We start from the raw sequence: 17,681 nt of genomic DNA, 5'->3' as shown, positions 1-17,681 counted from the left end.
CCGCCCCGCTGCGGTGAGTGCAAGCAGCGGATCCGCTGAGGCGGGCTGCGGTTCTGGTGTGGGTGGTGCGGATCTTGGAGCTGCTGGGGCCAGGGGCCCTAGTGATCATTCTGTTGTAATCGCAGAGGAACAACCTGAGATGCAATCTACTATAAATTGTGACCGTTCCAATTAAAATTATAATTTAAGAAAAGTTGATAGCACAGACAGTGAGATGAAAAATGATCAATCTGTGAGTAGGTTTGATATAGATTCAGGGGCAAAAAGAACTGACAAAGCTTTTTGTGAAAGCCTTTACAAGGATGACAGCATGCATGATGAGGATTTTTTGAAACTGCTTCAGAAAAAGGAAAAGTTCTGAACCTGCTAATAACAGCACTAAAGCTTTAAGAGCTAAGAAGACAAATATAGCAGGAGAAAAAAGTTTGGAGTCTGAGAGTGGCCTGTCTTTAAGTCAGGATCAGCAGAGTCTGTATCCTCCTGCTGAAATTAAGAAGGTTTTACAAAAAACCAAAGGGCTCAGGCTGATTAAAGTAGAAGAATACTTTCCAAACTTAAAGCTGTTTGTTGAATCCTCTCAGGTTTTAACAAAAAAAACTGGAAATTTTGTTGATGACCTGTTAACAGATCAAGAAATTTAACACTTAAAGAAGCTGATTTTGAAAGTCAGCCGACGAAGATGAGGATGATTAGACAAATATTCCACATTTCTCTGTTTCGTTTTTTTTTTCTTCATTTCTATGTGTGACTTTAAAATAGGCACATTAAATTTAAATGGTGCCAGAGATGAAATAAAAAGAGCTGAGTTTTTTAGACTCATGACTTTAAAGAAAATTGATATAATGTTAGTTCAAGAAACACAGCACTGCTGATAATGAGAGTGATTGGAAGAAGGAAGGTGGGGTGGAGGTCTTTTTTGGCTATAAGTCTAATTGTAGTGGAGGTGTGGGGATTGTGTTCTGTAGGAATTGTTTGCCTCTTTCTTGTGAAGCAGAAGAAATAACTGAAGGTTGTTTACTAAAAGTTAAAGCCAAATATGAAAATGTGAATGTAGTTTTTCTTAATGTGTATGCTCCAACTAAAGGGACAGATAGAATGATTCTATTGAATATTTTATGTGACACAATAAAGGATTGCAATCATAAAGATTATTTGTTTTTGTGTGGAGATTTTAATAGCACTGAGAATCTGTTACTATATAGAAACCATTTAGAGCCTCATGCTGAATCCTCTCGAAGACTCAGATAGCTGACTGCAGCCTCTGGTATTTCGGATGTGTGGAGAGTTTTCAACAGGAATCAGAGACAGTATACATGGAGTCATTCTAAAGACAATTTTGTATCCTTGGCAAGATTGGATCATATATATTCATTCAAACACCATTTGAATATATTTAAAAATTGTCAAATAATTCCTGTTGGTTTTTCTGATCATTGTCTGGTTTGTTGTTCTGTATTTATTAAAAGGGTTTGTATACGGAGTGTCTACTGGCATTTCAATACAGCTTTTTTAAATGATAAAACTTTTAGAACAGCTTTTGAATATTTTTGGGTTACATAATATGTTACACTTGAAATGTGATGGGAATGACTCTCAGCAACTGCCATGCCAAATTTTAACCTAGTATCTGTAAAACTGACTGCATTTAAGCCATTTTTGTATTGGCTAAGGTCAGTAAGGTCCAGCACACACACAGTACCTTCATGTAGTAACACAGGGGTCATGCAAAAGTAAAGAAGTTTAATACTAGCTAGAGTAGCATACTTTCACATACTTTTAGGCTTTTTACTGACAAGGACGCAGGGTAAGGTGTCCAGTGAGCGAGACCAAAACCAGACACTGAGACAACAGCTGAAGGAAAGTGTTTTTATTTACAAGGTGGAGTCTATGTACAGTGCGCGTGCCGTGGTTGGATCTGGAAGGAAAGAGGACAGGGTGAGTCTCGGGTACCAATCCTGTAATCAGCTGAGCACTGCACGAATGACTGAATTGTTTGTTCCTTGGTCTTACAGATCCAGAAGGTGTCCAGCGGCGAGGAGGAAAGAGGTGGAGGCGTTCAGGTGATCCAGGAGTCGGCAAACCAGTAATCCCGTCCAGGTGAGTATTCCGAAAACCAAGGTAGGTATCTGTGAGTCCAAAGCTCCGTGACGTGGCAAGGTATCTAGAACAAGGTACATAGAAAACGTAGTCAATAGTTAACCAGAACTTGGTTAGAAACGGTGGCTGCGAATCTAACCCAGGAGGTTCGATGCTCCAGCGAAGGTCTGGTCTCAACTGGAGGCTTAAGTACTGGCAGTCCTCATTAACCCGAATCTGGATCACCTGTGAAAGTAAGAAAACTGGAGGAGCCGCCCCAAGGCGGGGCTAAAACTCCAGATCCCTACAGCGTGTGTAAGTGTGTGAGTGTGTGAGTGTGTGAGTGTGTGTGTCTGCTTCCAAAATACCTCATGGACTCTGGACAGATGTATTGAAACTTTCAGAAAGTAAGTGGCTATAAGTTGCTTATATTTTATTAGAGATATCTGCGTTCCCGTTTACTGGCGTGCAGGCAAGCCTCCTGCAGAAAAATGGTTCCTTACCATGTCCAGGACGCAGGAGAACGGACTCCGTCTGGGAAGCTGAGTCAGGAAGTACTCAAAAGGCCTGCTATACTTCTTCTTTAAGGCCTTAAACACCTCCTGATCAGAGATAATATCTTCTGGAGAATATGGCACTTTGTTGATTCTCCCCAGAAAGAAGATGCTGTGCAGAATCTGTTGAGTTAGAGGGAGGGAAAAAAAAACATTTTAGCTTCTCAGAAATTAGATAACAGAGTTTACTCTTCAAACTTTAACCCACCTCATCCACCAAGTGTTTACTCCCTACAGTCGTGTTGCACCAATCTAACATCTTGTTAATGATCTCCCAGGCGTTTGTTCTGAAACCCTCTTGAGACCTCAGAAACTCCTCTCTCCTGCAGTTAAGAACGGAGACATTTCGGTTGCAGCAAATTTATCACAGCGCAGGCAGCGTGTTTTTGTTGCCGTGACTCACCTCTTCGTTTCTTCGTCCTGGCAAAATCAGTGAAGACAGGGGGGAGAAAAGAGGAGAACATTTCAACAAGGTTTGACTTAAAGCTGTAATTCTGAACACAGAACAATGACAGAGAAGTGGGAGAGCTGCTCACCATTACTGCAGGGTCAAAATGAAACTGAAAATAGGAGGTCATGTGACTTACAGTAAACCCACATTTACACTGGAGCTGGACGTTGAGCCGTCCAGGAGGGAGCAGCTGAAGGAAAGAAGACAAAGTAAAAAAGACCATAACAGTTAATTGTTTACACATTTAGAACATTTAATAAGGGGGGAATAAAATGAAGGGTACACAAACCCCTGCAGAATGTAGCTGCTGCCACGCTTTGTCACCTAAGACAAATAAAATATTACAATTACAGTTCCCTTATTGAAACAAAAAGCAGGAAAATTTTTCAACACAACAATAAAATAATGTTACAAAGAACCAGTCCTGTGGAGCAGGGTGTCTGTTTTGCCTTCAAACCACGAAAGCATAGAAAGACAATATTCTGTGATGGATTTTTTTGTCAATTTCCCTGAGTTCACATGAGTCACTTAATCTCTATTATCACAAAGTCATGGAAATATTGGAAGGTTTTGCAAATGTGGTTCAGCACAATGATTTATTAAAATATCACCCTGCAATCTTATTTTCCAAGATTTTGAAAAAAAAACAAAAAAAAAACAGACTGACTATAACAGCGATTTGGTCACAAAGTTGGGGTTTGGACGGCCTGTGGATCACTGACGTTCTCAGCTGCTGGAACGGCATTTCTTTAGGGGAAGCAGGGTGGATCTCAGGGAAGAAGACCGTAATTTTGTCTGGATTAACCATCCCCCGCAGTGATCTTATTTAGGGCCAACCGTGGTATCACTAGGGTGAGGACTGGTCTTTTAACTTCTGGAGATAAGCTGAAGGGAACGATTCATGTCAGACAACAGTCACTTCAGTGGGAGCTAATTTAACTCAACATGGTTGTGCTACCCTCTGCTGGTGTGATTGTACACCTGATGGCACCAGAGAAAAGTAAAAGCAGAAGCACTTTAGTAATAGATAAGAGTTCAATACATCAAGAAGTTTGGCCAAAATCACAAGGTGTTAATATGACATTAACAGTGTGGATTATGGAACATGTTTACAATAAATCCACACCACAACAACAAATCAACTAAGAACATACCAGAGAAGATGAAGAAGCTTTGCAAATCATATATATATTTGCCTGAAACTCAACCTGGTGTAACAGAGCTGCTGTATGGGATCTGTGGTGACGCTGGCAGTACAAACAACTAGGTTCGGAATTAGGAAGTTAAGACCAGCTGAAGCAGGATTTGACCTGTTCACACCAGAGAACAGGAAGGAAGCCAGAGATAGTGCTGAAGCTTAACAATACACTGGGGTGAGCGAATACAATGCAGTTTGGCACGATTTTAACAAAATACACAAAATGTATGATACACTGACGACAGTCTTTAACCAGAAGTGAGCTTCTTGTGTTGGTGTTGATGTGATTCCTCACAAAGAAAAGGAAGTAGACTGCTGCAAACACGTCGTTCACTGTGAGTCTACTGAACAGGCTCTGTGTTAGTTTGTGATGGTAGCCAAAATGAGTGTTTTTCAGTTGATTCTCATCACATTATGTCTTCTCTCTGGTGCCATCAGATGTTCAGACATGTCGCTGGATGGTTGCCCAACCCTGTGGAGTAAAACGTTTTTCCTGACACACGTCTCCAGGGCGGACCATCCCCTTGTTTCATCATCCCACTTCTCAAGAGTCCAACCTTACCCACAGATATACGTTCACCTGGTGGATCTAAACTCACCTTCCTTCGTTCTTTTTGCCTGTTATTCGGCCGATGACAAAAATGAAGGTTTGTGCTTCAGACTTCGAAGGAGTCAGACTGATAATAAGGCGTATTAAAGTGAAGTTCAAAGTCATTCTTTTAAAAAGGGCAAAGAGACAAATGTTTCCATCAGCCTTCCTGTCTGTCTGTGTTCGTACATGTTCGTGTGATGGGGCTTTCTGTGTGACTCATTTCTCAAAGTTTCCACTTTTTTTTTTCTTTTTTCAAAATGGAGGGCAGAAAACACTTTTTTTTTTTCTTGAGTGCAGCTCTCCACAGTGAAACTGACGGTTTCGATCTGTGTAGAGTCAAAGGTTACTTCCTTAGGAGAGTTGTTTACCTTAGGAAGGTTTTTTTTTCAAATAAAAATGTTCTTGAGTTGATTCAGCCGCAGCAGGAAGGCATTAGGTTGGCGGAGATATGTTTGTCCTGCACAGACTTCTGATGGTCTCCATCCAAGGTAGCCATCTGGGGGGTCACAGGCACGCTAAAAGCCATGACAAAAAATGTCTTTTATGTTTTGTTTTTATCGCTGTTGTCATACAGTACAGGCTATTAGAAAAATACTGAGATGTGGGAGTAAAAGAATCACCTGCTGGTTTATGTCTGCTTAGCTTGTGTCGCTTAGATTACAGATTAAGAACAGCACAGTCACAACTCACCTTGCTGAAACTTGTCCTCTCCCATTTTAAATCTATATTTATATGTAAAAAATATGCAAATAACCTCCTGACACCCTGCATTCTAATGTGAGGACACTGGCTTTCTGCATCAAAGTATTTAATTCTGTTCAAATTTGACCTGCTGTCTTTATTAAGCTGGATTCATTTGAACGCCCCGAATTTTCTTAAATAAAATCAGGATTTTGTTAAATTTGAACAACAATGTCATGCATTGGTAGCAATTGCGATTAAAACTCTTTTCTGTCTTTTCTGGGACACTTTTCTGTCAGCTTTTCTCCTCTTTTTGCTTTCTGACAATAAGGACTAGGACATTCTGAGTGAGAGCAGCTCAATAAAGAGCTCAGGGCTAAGGGCTTGTATAAAATAAGTCTGTTTCTGGACGAGTGCATTTGTGTGAAAATGAAGCCGAGCAGCAGATCGAATCTTTAGTCCCAACCAGAGTTTTATTTCCTATAAAGAAGTACGATAACAGAAAATAAACACACAAAATTTCAGAAACATTGTTCAAAGTACTGATTATGCAATCATTTTTAAAAATAATGGTCTGACCTCACAAACAAACAAGCCTAAATATTCATCTATAAAAAAAACAACTTTCCATCTTGTCCTGTTTGTTCCACATGCTCAGGTCCTCTACCAGAGGCCTGGGAGCTTCAGGGTTCTGTCAGTACCTTAAACTGTTCCTAGGACTGCTCTCTTCTGGTCAGAGATCTCTGAGGTTGTTCCTGGGATCTGTTGGAGCCACTCTTCCAGTTTGGGGGTCACAGCCCCGAGTGCTCCGATGACCTCTGGTACCACTGAGGCCTTGACTCTCCACAACTTCTCTGTTTCCTCTTTCAGTCCTTGGTGTTTCTCCAGCTTCTCGTGCTCCTTCTTCCTGATGTTACAGTCTCTTGGGACTGCTACATCTATCGCCACTGCTTTCTTCTGGATCTTATCTATCACCACAATGTCCAGTTGGTTACCCATCACCTGTTTGTCAGTCTGGATCTGAAGTCCCACAGTATCTTAGCCCTGCCGTTCTCTACCACTTTAGGTGGAGTCTCCCACTTTGACTGTGGGACTTCCAGTCCATACTTGGAACAGATGTACCTGTTCAATAATCCAGCTCCTTGGTTATGGTGTTCCATATACGCTTTTCCCGCCTGCATATTATGTGCTGGACTGCATCTTGGGTCCTGTCTGGTAGGATAGACCCTGGCCTCTATTGCTCTTGTGCTGCCATGAATATATATATATATATATATATGTATGAATAATTAGGCGAGTTTGTGTGGTCAGACCATTAATTTAACTTTACCATTAAAATTTATTCATGTAAAATCTTATTCAAATGTAACATCTTCTGCTTCATCGTCAGGTCCAGCACTTTGTGGGGTGTAGAAAAAACCATCCCACTGAAAATAACGGTTATCATTCAGTTCCTGCTTAAGTTGTCTTAAAACATCCTGTTTAGCTCTTTCCCAGCCGTTGTTGCTCCCATGTCCAGGTCGCCGTACTCGCTCTTTAACGTCTCCGTTACTTTTAAACATTTTGCTCAGGCTCTCGGGTTCAGCGCAGTTGCCGTAAGGCGACTTCTTCTCTGTTTCAGTTGTCTCTAAACCAAACAGATCCCTGCATGCGAGGCAAGGAGCCATCGTCCTCCTCTCCTTGATGTTAAAGGCCTCACACCTGACATCTGCTGGGAGTTGGATGGTTCCATCGAAGTACTTCTTCTTCTTCTTCTGAGGGTAGTAGCTCATCACTGCATCAGCCACATAATCGTCCCAGAAGTTAAGACAGCACGCAGCAATGAGGATTTGCCTGGCAGGCCTACGATGAGTGGACATCGAAACCCCATAGTACCTCACCGACGTTGGAGTTTGAGATTCGATGTTGACACGGGAAACGCAGACGATGGTGGATTTCAAAATCTTGGAATTCTCGTGTTGCTTTAGCTCTTTATCGAGGTCATTCAGTTGATCTTTTATCTTGTCTTCATTCTCTTGTCCAATCAGGTGTACAATCTGCAAACAGTGGAAACTTTTAGTAACGTATATTTATACATCCAAACAGTTGCCGGGTCAACAGATGTGCACCTAACGAGGAGTTCCCAACAAAGACTTGAAATTAAAGCTCTGGCATTTTATAAAGGAATGCATGTCGCCCGCTTTCATGCCAGAGTTTTGACTGACTTCAAATTTAAACAGCCCAGTATTACTTTTAAAAGTCACATTAAAATCTGTGCTGCGGTTCATGAGGTCATTTGCTAACAGACAGACGTAACAGCGACTACCACATCAAATTTTAGCTCAGTATCTATAAAACCGACTGAGTTATAGCCATTTTTTGTGGTTTCTAAAATAAGTTGACTGTGGCAGCCATTTTGAATTGTGTCATTTAAGGTCTTACCATGTCCAGCACACATGAGAAGGGGCTCCGTCGAGGTAGACGAGAGGAATAGTGCTCAAAAGGCCCCGGGTAGGTGGACTGCAAGTAATCTAAAAGTTCATCGTTGCCTTCAAAAATGCTTTCAGGCACACCTGAAAAGATGAGCCTTCCCAAAAAGAAGACGGCATGAAGGAGCTGAAAAGTGAAAAAATACAAAGGTGTGTGATTTGCTTCATTAAGGTAAGAAGTGTCGTGTGTTCAATCATCATCTTTATACCTCGTCCACTAATTCTGAAGTGTCTGCTTCGGTCTCGCTTTCCATCTCCACCATTTTCTCAATGAGTATGTACGCATTGTTTTTAAAAACCTTTTGTTCCTTCTTAAAATCCTCCTCTCTAAAATAAAAGGAAGACATCAGTCACTTTCAGATCATTTAAAAGTTTGGACTTCATCGTCATCGATCTCTTGTGTTTCTGTAGCTGGGTTGACTTACCTATTCTGGTCGGCATCCTGCAATTTGAATACATATGATTAATATGCTTTAAAACTACTCACTTCACAGACAGTCAGAACAGTGAGAAACGCCGAAATAATCGTGAAAATCGATTTAAAAGAAAAGCAGAAAGCTGGGACTACTCACCATGGCAGATTCAGACGAAATGAAACTGACGGAAAGGTTAGGCCCTTCCCCTTAACTCAAGTTACTCCCCCTTGTACAACTTCCTGGATGTAATGTTAACCCAAAATGTGTTTTGCATACCGGAACAGAACTACAGAAGAACAGAGAGAGGTCTGCGCCACAGCAAAGTCTCGAAAGCAGGGAGTAGCAGGGTTGTCTTTTTCTGCGAGGCGTGGCGGTGAGATCACGACAAGCAAGTTGGTAAAATCCAGAAAAAGTGCTGAACCAATCACCTGACTGGCTGCTCGGGAAGAGCGACTCTTTGTTTTACTTTGCTGTTATCTTTGTGAAGAAATATGCAAGTTCTGCTGGTATACTTTCAATATACTTATATAGTCCTCATAGTTTATTTTTTTATTAAAGGGGGTGTATCACAAATACTTCTTTTTCCTTTTTCATTAGTTAAGGCTTCTCCAGAATGTGTTGACGATCAGATCAGTCTCTACACGTTGTTACTTGGGCTAAAGAGCTTGTTTTGAACTTATTATTACTGTTAATAATAATAATAATAATAATAATTTCCATGATAATTCTGTAGCCTTCCTGAGCTCAGAAGTTGAAGTTGTCTAAACCAGAGGTCTGAAAGCTTCACAATATAAAGTGCTGTTTCAGCCTATTTGTTTACTAAATTAAATGCATTCAGAGCTGCAAGATGTGAACTGTGATCAATTGGTGGGCCATGGGCCACTTCTGGCCCACTGAGTTGTCTTTTCTGGTCATTGGGAGCTGAAATAATGTATAAATGTATATATGTATATACACATACACACACACACATATATATATATATATATATATTAAAAAAAAAATTCCCTTCTCACCCTTCGTGGGTGGTCTCTTTTTCATCCTCTGAGCTCGGGTCCTCTACCAGAGGCCTGGGAGCTTGAGGGTTCTGCGCAGTATCTTGGCTGTGCCTAGAACTGCACATTTCTGGACTGAGATGTCTGATGTTGTTCCTGGGATCTGTTGTAGCCACTGCTCCAGTTTTGGGGTGACTGCCCCTAGGGCCCCGATGACCACAGGCACCACTGTGGTCTTTACCTTCCAGGCATTTTCCAGTTCCTCTCTGAGGCCCTGGTATTTCTCCAGTTTCTCGTGCTCCTTTTTCCTGATGTTGCAATCACTCGGTGTTGCTACATCCACCACAACTGCTTTCCTCTGTTGTTTATCCACCACCACAATGTCCGGTTGGTTCGCCATTACCATTTTGTCTGTCTGGATCTGGAAGTCCCACAGGATCTTAGCTCGGTCATTCTCCACTACCTTTGGGGGTGTTCCCCACTTTGATCTCGGGGCTTCCAGTCCATATTCTGCACAGATGTTTCTGTACACTATGCCCGCCATATATATATAGTACATGTATGTACACACACACACATACATGTACTGTTAATGTGTGAGCTGGGTACAGGCTAAAAACAACAATCTGGTCCAAATTTGCTTTGTTTCAAGTGTGCTCTATCAGAGCAATCAGCTCAGTGGCCTAGTGGTAGCGTGTCCGCCCTGAAACTGGGAGGTCATACCAAAGACTGTAAAAATGGGACCCATTGCCACCCTGCTTGACACTCATCATTAAGGGTTGGAATTGGGGGGTTAGATCACCAAATGATTCCCGAGTGAGGCAAGCTGCTGCTCACCGCTCCCTCAGGGGATGGGTCAAATGCGGAGAATTTTGCACACTCAGGTGTGTGACAATTAGTGGTACTTTAACTTTAACTTAATAGGCGAGTATAAAGTGAACTTGTCAGGATTTGGGGTTTCTGATTCATGTTTCAGTTTATTTTATTTAGTTATCTTTGTTTAGCCTGGTCTTAGTTCAGTTCTTGTTCCTTGTGTCTTTGTTTCCTGTCATCGTTCGCCTCTCCTCAGTCAGTCACTTGTTTTCCTGCCGCGCCCATCTCCACCTGCTTCTCATTATCACTCACCTGTGCCCACTTTACCTAATTACCCTGTTTTTAAAACCCGGTCATCTTCTCCACGTACTCGCTGGTTCGTTTGTCTAATTCCTCTCCTGCCCATGTCTGCCACGTCTTTGTATTTAGTTCCATTTGTGCTGCCTCGGCAGGCTTTTGCTTTTGTTTCTTTTCTTTTTAAAATAAATTATTTTATTTTCTAAGAAGAGTCTGCACTCTGGGTTTGCCTCCTTCTCCACCGATCGTGGCAGAACTAAGATGAGTGAGAATAAAAAAATGTTTTCATACTAAAGGGTACAAAAACATATGTGTGTCACATTTCTGCTCAAACAAAATCTGGCAACATAAAACCAGACGTCTGCTCTGCAGACCAGTCAGACCGGTCCCACAGGCGGCTGAGAGTTCACTCGCTGTCTCAACTGTGTCCAACCCAAATGAAAAATAATAATAATACAAAAAGGTTTTTTAATGGTTAAAAGCAGTTGGAACAGATTTATTGTCTTACAATACAAACACCGCAGAGTCACAAACTTTCAGTCATCGTCCTGTCATAGCTTAAAAAAATAAAAACCAAAACAGGACTTCTACTCTGTAGTTCTACAGAATAGAAGTCCAGTCCTGGATGACCTACACCTGCATATTGGGATATTAGAGTTGCTCTTAAGCAACCTCGGAAAATTTGATCGCTCAGTCAAATTGCTTTTTCACATCTGTTTGTGAGCAGCTCCAAATTTCTACAGAGCAATACCAGTTAAAATAATGTTTCATGTAAAATAAGTGATTGCATAAATTCACACCCTCTTTAAAGTGACTGTCCTAATTCAACTCAAAGAAAAGAATACTGAAAAGTATAAGTCAGGGGATGGACGCAGAAGGCCCTAAACATCCCAGGAGGTCTGTTAAATCCATCATGAAGGAATATGGGACGTGTGTAAATCTACCAAGAGCTCAGTCCTCACAAACTGAGTGACCGTGAAAAGAAAACTCATTAAATCTTAACTAGTCTCTAAACAAACTTTAGTTGAGATTTAATCTGAGTTTTCTTCAACAGAGTCTTACTCTTTGCCACTCTCCCATAAAGCTCAGACTGGTGAAGAACCCAACAGCTGTTATATGTACAGTCTCTCCATCTCATCTTCTGAAGCTCCTTCAGAGAGCTCCCAGGTGACCTGGTGGTCTCTCTCACTGTCCTCCTTCAAGGTCACTCAGTTTGTGAGGACGGCCTGCTCTTTGTAGATTTACACGTCCCATATTCCTTCCATTTCTTGATTATGAATTTAAACAGACCTCCTGGGGATGTTTAGGAAACCCTTCTGTGTCCATCCCCTGACTTCTACTTTTCAATTATCTTTTCTTGAGTTAAATTAAAACATCCAAGGGAGTGAAACTATTCAGATCCCCTTCAATCAAATGATTGCTTCTTAGTACTTGGTAATGACATAGCAAACATGGAATTTAAATGATTTAAGGAAAAAAAAAACAAAAAAAAAAGCAAACATGACATTTTAATGAGTAATCAGAACATCGTCTTCAGCCTGAACTGAAGCATCTCCGGCAGCAGTTCCAGTTTTGTTGAGTTTGATGCAACAAGCTTCACACACCTGGATCAGGAGATTCGTTGCCCTCGTTTTCTTCATCCCAAATCCTCTCAAGCTCAGTCCGGTGTCATTTCCAAGTCTCTGTTAGAGTTCAAGTCAGAGCTCAAGCAGGCGCACTCCAGACCAGTGCACTCACACAGAGTGATGAGTGCCCCTTTTGCTGGGTTTTGTGCCTCTTTAACGTGCAACATTTTAGCTGCAACACTCCTGAGGTGTGGTTTGTTGCTCTTGTTGAAGTGGAAGTCACTGAACTAGTGTGGGAGCTGCCAGCTGCTGACGTAACCTGGAGGTGACAGGAGACAGAAGGGTTAATCGGCTGGTCTCAGTGATGTTCATGTTGCGTTTTACATTGTTCAGGTCTGAACTGCTGCAGCCACAGTAATCAATCAATCAATCAAATTTTATTTGTATAGCACATTTCAGCAGCAAGGCATTTCAAGGTGCTTTACATAATTAAAAAACAAAATAAAAACAGCATGTGACAATGAATAAACAGTAAGAAAGAGACAAACATCAAAAACCCGCACTCTAACCCTAATTTAGCCATAAGCAACTCTAAACAGGTGGGTAACACAAGGACTCACTGTAATGGCAGCTTTATTTTGGCTAAGGATCCTCCAGATGTAGTTCAATAAGCTTATAAATGTGCAAAAAAAGTACAGATCTAATTTTAACTCGTCACCAAAGATATGGACACCTACCTCCTTTTCTGTTTGCTCTTTCTGATAATCTCTGACATTTTGGATTTGTGTGAAGCAACCATTTCACGATGCTCTTCTTCCAACTTCTTCACCACAGAGCTTGTCCTCCTCACCTCGTCCCAGTCCTCTGGGGTCTAAGCATACCAGACAACACCAAATGTCAGGTGACCCCTCATTAAAGATATCGACCATAAACATCCACATCTTCTCAGCCAATGACTCACCATATCTTTGAAGGCCTCCCCGTAGTAAAAGCTCTTGGACGCAGGGTAGTCTATTCCCACTTCACGTAGATGTTGCAGGCTGGAAGCCACCTCGTGCAGCTCATCTCCATCGTAGCTGTACAGCTTCCCGTCCCCGCATATCATCAGGATAAGCTGATCACATGGGTATAGAGTGCCCTCCACATAACCAATAACCTCCATCTTTCTTGGCATAGGAAGATAGAACTTGCTGCACCCGTTCACCTCTCCAGGATTGTCCTTGTACTCCGTGTCTTCCAGCGGGCATATCGTCAATGTGGCACCATTTGGATTATTTAGGAGACGCTTCTCGCCTCTGAGTTCAAGCACTTTCTTTGACACCTGTGCCAGGTACGGTTCACCTTCAAAACACGGCATACAAGGAAATGGCTTAAAAAAAACAAAACACCTCACACATTCTCATTTAAAAATGAAGCCCAGGTGTGTGTAGCTTACCACGTATTCCATTGCAGCGTGGGAAACAAGTCAAATCTATTGCTCTCAATCTGAGAAACAGAAATAATCTTAATGCAATTGACAGACACATTCCTTTGAGCTCCTGAAATAAATATATACTGAACAAAAATATAAACACTTTTGTTTTGGCTGCCATTTTTCATGAGCTGCACTCAAATATCTAAGACTTTTTCCATGTACACAATAGGCCTTTTTCTCTCAACTATTGTTCACAACATTGTGTAAATCTGTGTTAGTGAGCTCTTCTCCTTTGCCGAGATAATCTGTCTACCTCACAGGTGTGGCGTATCAAGATGCTGATTAGACAGCAGGATCATTGCGCAGGTGTGCCTTAGGCTGGCCACAATAAAAGGCCACTAAAACGTGCAGTGTATTGTGGGATGCGGGGGACAGAAAACCAGTCAGTACCCGGTGTGACCACCATTTGCCTCACGCAGCACAACACATCTCCTTCACACAGAGTTGATCAGGCTGTTGATTATGGCCTGTGGCATGTTGGTCCACTCTTCTTCAACGGATGTGCCAAGTTGCTGGATGCCGTCAGGAACTGGAACACGCTGTCGTATACGCCGATCCAGAGCTTTCCAAACATGCTCAATGGATGACATGTCCGTGAGTATGCTGGCCATGGAAGAAGAGGGATGTTTCCGGCTTCCAGGAATTGCGCACAGATCCTTGCAACATGGGGCCGTGCACCATCATGCTGCAACATGAGGTGATGGTCGTGGATGAGTGACACAACAATGGGCCCCGGGATCTCGTCACGGTATCGGTGCATTTCAAGTGACATCAACGAAATGCACCTGTGTTCACTGTCCATAGCATACGGCTGCTCATACCACCACGAGACTTTGGATTCACAACGTAGACATCAGCAGACCGCTCACCCACGCAACGCCATCTGCCCTTTATAGTGAAAACTGGGAAGTTCACCTCTCCAGCGTGCCATACGTCATCGAATGCAAGCGTTTGCCCTCAAGTCTGTTCTGATGACGAACTGCAGTCAGGCGGAGACCTTGATGAGGACAATGAGAACGCAGATGAGGTTCCCTGAGGTTTCTGACAGCTTGTGCAGAAGTTCTTTGGTTATGCAGCAGCTGTCTGGGTGGCTGGTCTCAGGCGATCTTGGAGGTGAAGATGTTGGACGTGGTGGTTCTGGGCTTGTGTTTACATGTGGTCTGCGCTTGTGAGATGGGTACGATGACAAACTGCAGTCAGGTAGAGAGCCTGATAAGCATGTGCACGCATACACACACACACATATATATATATATGCATAATGTACAATCAAACATGAACATGTGAAATGATAACAAAAAATTTTATTGCAGAAGTTCATGTTGGCATGTGAATTTCAATAGTAATCTGATGAATCTGATCTCCAATCAGAACAGGCTGAACTATGATTCATGTACAGACTGAAGATTGCTGGTTACAATGCTGTTTATTTTCACTATAAAACCTTTCACTTCACTTTACAAACATTCTGAGTCCTTGTGAACAGAAGGTTTTGTGATTCATATCCAACCCAGAACTTGTCAGCCCATAGGCACTGATCATCTTCTGTCTACAAATGTCCTTTTTCTTTTTGCAGTTTAATTTATTTTAATATGTACTTTGTATTTACCTTCCAGATGTGAAGAGCAGAGCGTTCCTTTATGCCGCCCCCACGCCATATAAAGCGAGCAGCAAGATGACACAAGTCCACATCAGTTCTGCCATGAACAGAGTGAAAGGAATAAGAGGTCCTCAGATCCCTTTTCTCGTTTGTTTATCCGTGGTCAGGTTCCAGTTGCAACGGGTTAAGCAGGGTATTTTCCTCAGCAATGCCTTCAAGACCCTCCCAGGGTATCCTGAGGACTTCCCAGGTCTGGGCTTCTTCCCGGATGGGCGCATCCAAAACGCTTCCACAGAAAGGTGCCGAGCAGATACCCATATAAGGTGCTTGAACCGCGTCAACTGAGTTCCTTAAATGTACAGAAACAGACGCTTTATCTTGAGTTTCCTCAGCAATTCAGAGCTACTTTCAGGCCGAGTCCTGAATGGAAAATGTCTTTCCAGCAGCTTGTGTCCTTTCTTTAGGCGACAAGCTAAACCTTTGCTGTCCTGTAGCTCCTCTGAATGCAGGGGTAAGAACCAGTCAGCAACGCTCCACTTCAGGCGAAGATGCCGTTCTACTAAATTCATCTAGGAAATCATCAGTTGGGACTTCACGACTTCATTAACCAGATTAAATGATTCACCTCTTTAACGCGACACTCAAGCGCACGCCGTCTCCCCCTTCGGCCGGCAAGCAGATGCCATCGGATCACACGATTTACGCTGCAGAGGCCGAGGCGAGTCCCTGCGAGTTACAGACTACCACGGAGGAGGAAGAGCCGAGCAGTTTAGCGACAAATTTAAGAAAACGTTTGACTTTCTAAAGAAAGAACAGGAAGCGCGCAGGTTCATACATGTGGCACAACGTTAGAGCACGAACTAAAATACTTACCCATATCTTACGCCTTCTAAAACAACGCTCAGGCTTTTAGCAGAACAAAGGAAACGCCTCTAACCTGATGTACCGCGGCAGTGCCACATGATTCAGACTCAACACAAACTGAAGCTTAAAAACTAAACAAGCTTAAAAAGTTTTTTTTTTTTTTTTTACATATTTCTAATTTAAATGTCTCTGGGTGTAACAGGAAACTGCTACTTACTTGTCACAGCCCCCCATCCTGATGACTTTCTGTCAATAAAGACAATAAATAAATTATTAAAACCACTGAAAGACAGGTTCTTAACACACCAGTGTGACAAAGAAAGAAACAAGCACTAACCTTATGTAAAAGGAGAACTTCCAGCTGAAGTTGTTCAAATGTGAGTCACAGTAATCTGTCGGGTTGGTTTCAGGTTTCAGCTTGTGAGGGTGGGGACTTTTATTACGTCTTCTCTTTAATGCAAGTTAACCATAAGAGGAAAAAAAAATACAATAAGCATTCATTATAAATATATAAATAACATTATCTAAAATGTTAAAAATGTCTAACATGTGACAATTTCAAGCTTAATAACTTTTCTTCAATATGTACAATTGAACAAATACGATATTTGTACTATAGTACAAGGTCCAAATACACAATACAAACTTAATGGGAGCTCATTTTATGTCCCTCTGACAACAAGTCGGCACTAAACAGTTAAAAAAATAAAACTTTAAGGAATGAAGGATGTCTGAAAACTAGTTTCCGTGTTCAGAGAGGTAAAATGGCGAATCTTCACGAGCACAAAAACGTGGCGCTGAACAAAAGAAAAACTTAAAGCAATGTTTTTCATCCAAATAAGACATTATTAAATTGAACATTAAACAATATATTAACAGTTTTTATGGAATATTCACGTTTTCTCTCAGGCTGCATAACTTGTAAAAAACTTGCATTTAAAGTAGCTCAAAGCAATTTTATTTATTTTTTTTACATTAAATTCAGCTTGTTCATTTCTAAAAACTTCTCTTATTTGTGTTGAAACGGGGTTATTTTAAGACATTTTTTTAGCTGATATGACATGCTTACATACATTTTTATATAATTTATAGTTTTCACATCGATATGACTTTTATGAATAAAAATAAACTCAACAAAATATGTTGTTCAAATAAAGAGGAACAAAAGCAGTAAACAAGAACCTAAGTTTCATTTCCCGTGAAGCTCCTCCTCCTCCAGTTTTTAGCTTTTGTTTTTCAGTAAATTAACTCAATTGTGGCCAGAAACGTCTCATTTTAACTCAGAGGTTCGTTTTAAAAAAATAAATTTTAATAAAGTTTCATGAGTGTAGCATTTTACAAAAAATAAATTACAAGTTTCAAAACCGTCGCGCACTTGAAATAAAAATAAATGAGTTTAAAGTCAAAACAAAACGTTTTGTGACTAATATTTGTTTAAAAATCGAAGATAGAAGTTTAATTACCTCAACTTAAGCTGTTGTCTGAAAAACTGACTTCCGTGTTCAGACTTCAGTAGCTTTCCGTCTGAGTGCTAAAATGGCGAATCTTCACGAGCACAAATAGATGGCACCACTCCCAGATGCTGCTTTCAGGTGCTGAGAAAAATGTTGGAATTTAAAGCACTTCACTTTTATACA

General features: G+C 41.4%; 3 protein-coding genes across 4 annotated transcripts in view; all 3 read right to left on the bottom strand.

Moving 5' to 3' along the window:
- LOC108238739 overlaps positions 1-5,218 on the bottom strand; it is an 18,230-nt gene extending 13,012 nt beyond the window's left edge. Inside the window, exons 1-6 of the mRNA XM_017421019.3 lie at positions 4,879-5,218; positions 3,371-3,405; positions 3,167-3,271; positions 3,034-3,050; positions 2,839-2,953; positions 2,580-2,753 (exon numbers count right to left, since the gene is read on the bottom strand). Coding sequence (XP_017276508.1) covers positions 2,580-2,753; positions 2,839-2,953; positions 3,034-3,050; positions 3,167-3,208 — 348 coding nt within the window. The 5' untranslated portion in view covers positions 3,209-3,271; positions 3,371-3,405; positions 4,879-5,218. The remainder of the gene's footprint in view (positions 1-2,579; positions 2,754-2,838; positions 2,954-3,033; positions 3,051-3,166; positions 3,272-3,370; positions 3,406-4,878) is intronic.
- Positions 5,219-6,537: 1,319 nt separating this feature from the next.
- Positions 6,538-8,766, bottom strand: LOC108238736. Its single transcript, XM_017421016.3, has 5 exons — positions 8,593-8,766; positions 8,446-8,462; positions 8,230-8,347; positions 7,974-8,147; positions 6,538-7,588 (listed from the first exon to the last, which is right to left on the bottom strand). The coding sequence occupies exons 1-5, from the start codon at positions 8,593-8,595 to the stop codon at positions 6,908-6,910; spliced, it is 993 nt and encodes a 330-aa protein (XP_017276505.2). The 5' UTR covers positions 8,596-8,766; the 3' UTR covers positions 6,538-6,907.
- A 2,226-nt stretch (positions 8,767-10,992) lies between these two features.
- Positions 10,993-17,640, bottom strand: LOC108238754. 2 transcript variants are annotated; one of them, XM_017421043.3, is made up of 7 exons: positions 17,508-17,640; positions 16,382-16,494; positions 16,262-16,290; positions 13,542-13,591; positions 13,068-13,447; positions 12,844-12,977; positions 10,993-12,425 (listed from the first exon to the last, which is right to left on the bottom strand). In XM_017421043.3, exons 3-7 carry the CDS (start codon positions 16,276-16,278, stop codon positions 12,386-12,388), a joined length of 621 nt encoding a protein of 206 aa, XP_017276532.1. In that variant the 5' UTR covers positions 16,279-16,290; positions 16,382-16,494; positions 17,508-17,640; the 3' UTR covers positions 10,993-12,385. The 2 variants fall into 2 exon arrangements, with proteins under 2 accessions (XP_017276532.1, XP_017276531.1); XM_017421042.3 differs by lacking the exons at positions 16,262-16,290; positions 16,382-16,494; positions 17,508-17,640 and having other exon boundaries at positions 13,542-14,015.
- Positions 17,641-17,681: the final 41 nt, after the last annotated feature.

Source organism: Kryptolebias marmoratus, linkage group LG5, assembly GCF_001649575.2.
Source record: "Kryptolebias marmoratus isolate JLee-2015 linkage group LG5, ASM164957v2, whole genome shotgun sequence".
NCBI classification, from domain to species: Eukaryota; Metazoa; Chordata; class Actinopteri; order Cyprinodontiformes; family Rivulidae; genus Kryptolebias; species Kryptolebias marmoratus.
Note: the sequence above shows the minus strand (reverse complement) of the source record. Positions and strands in the feature narration are given on the sequence as shown.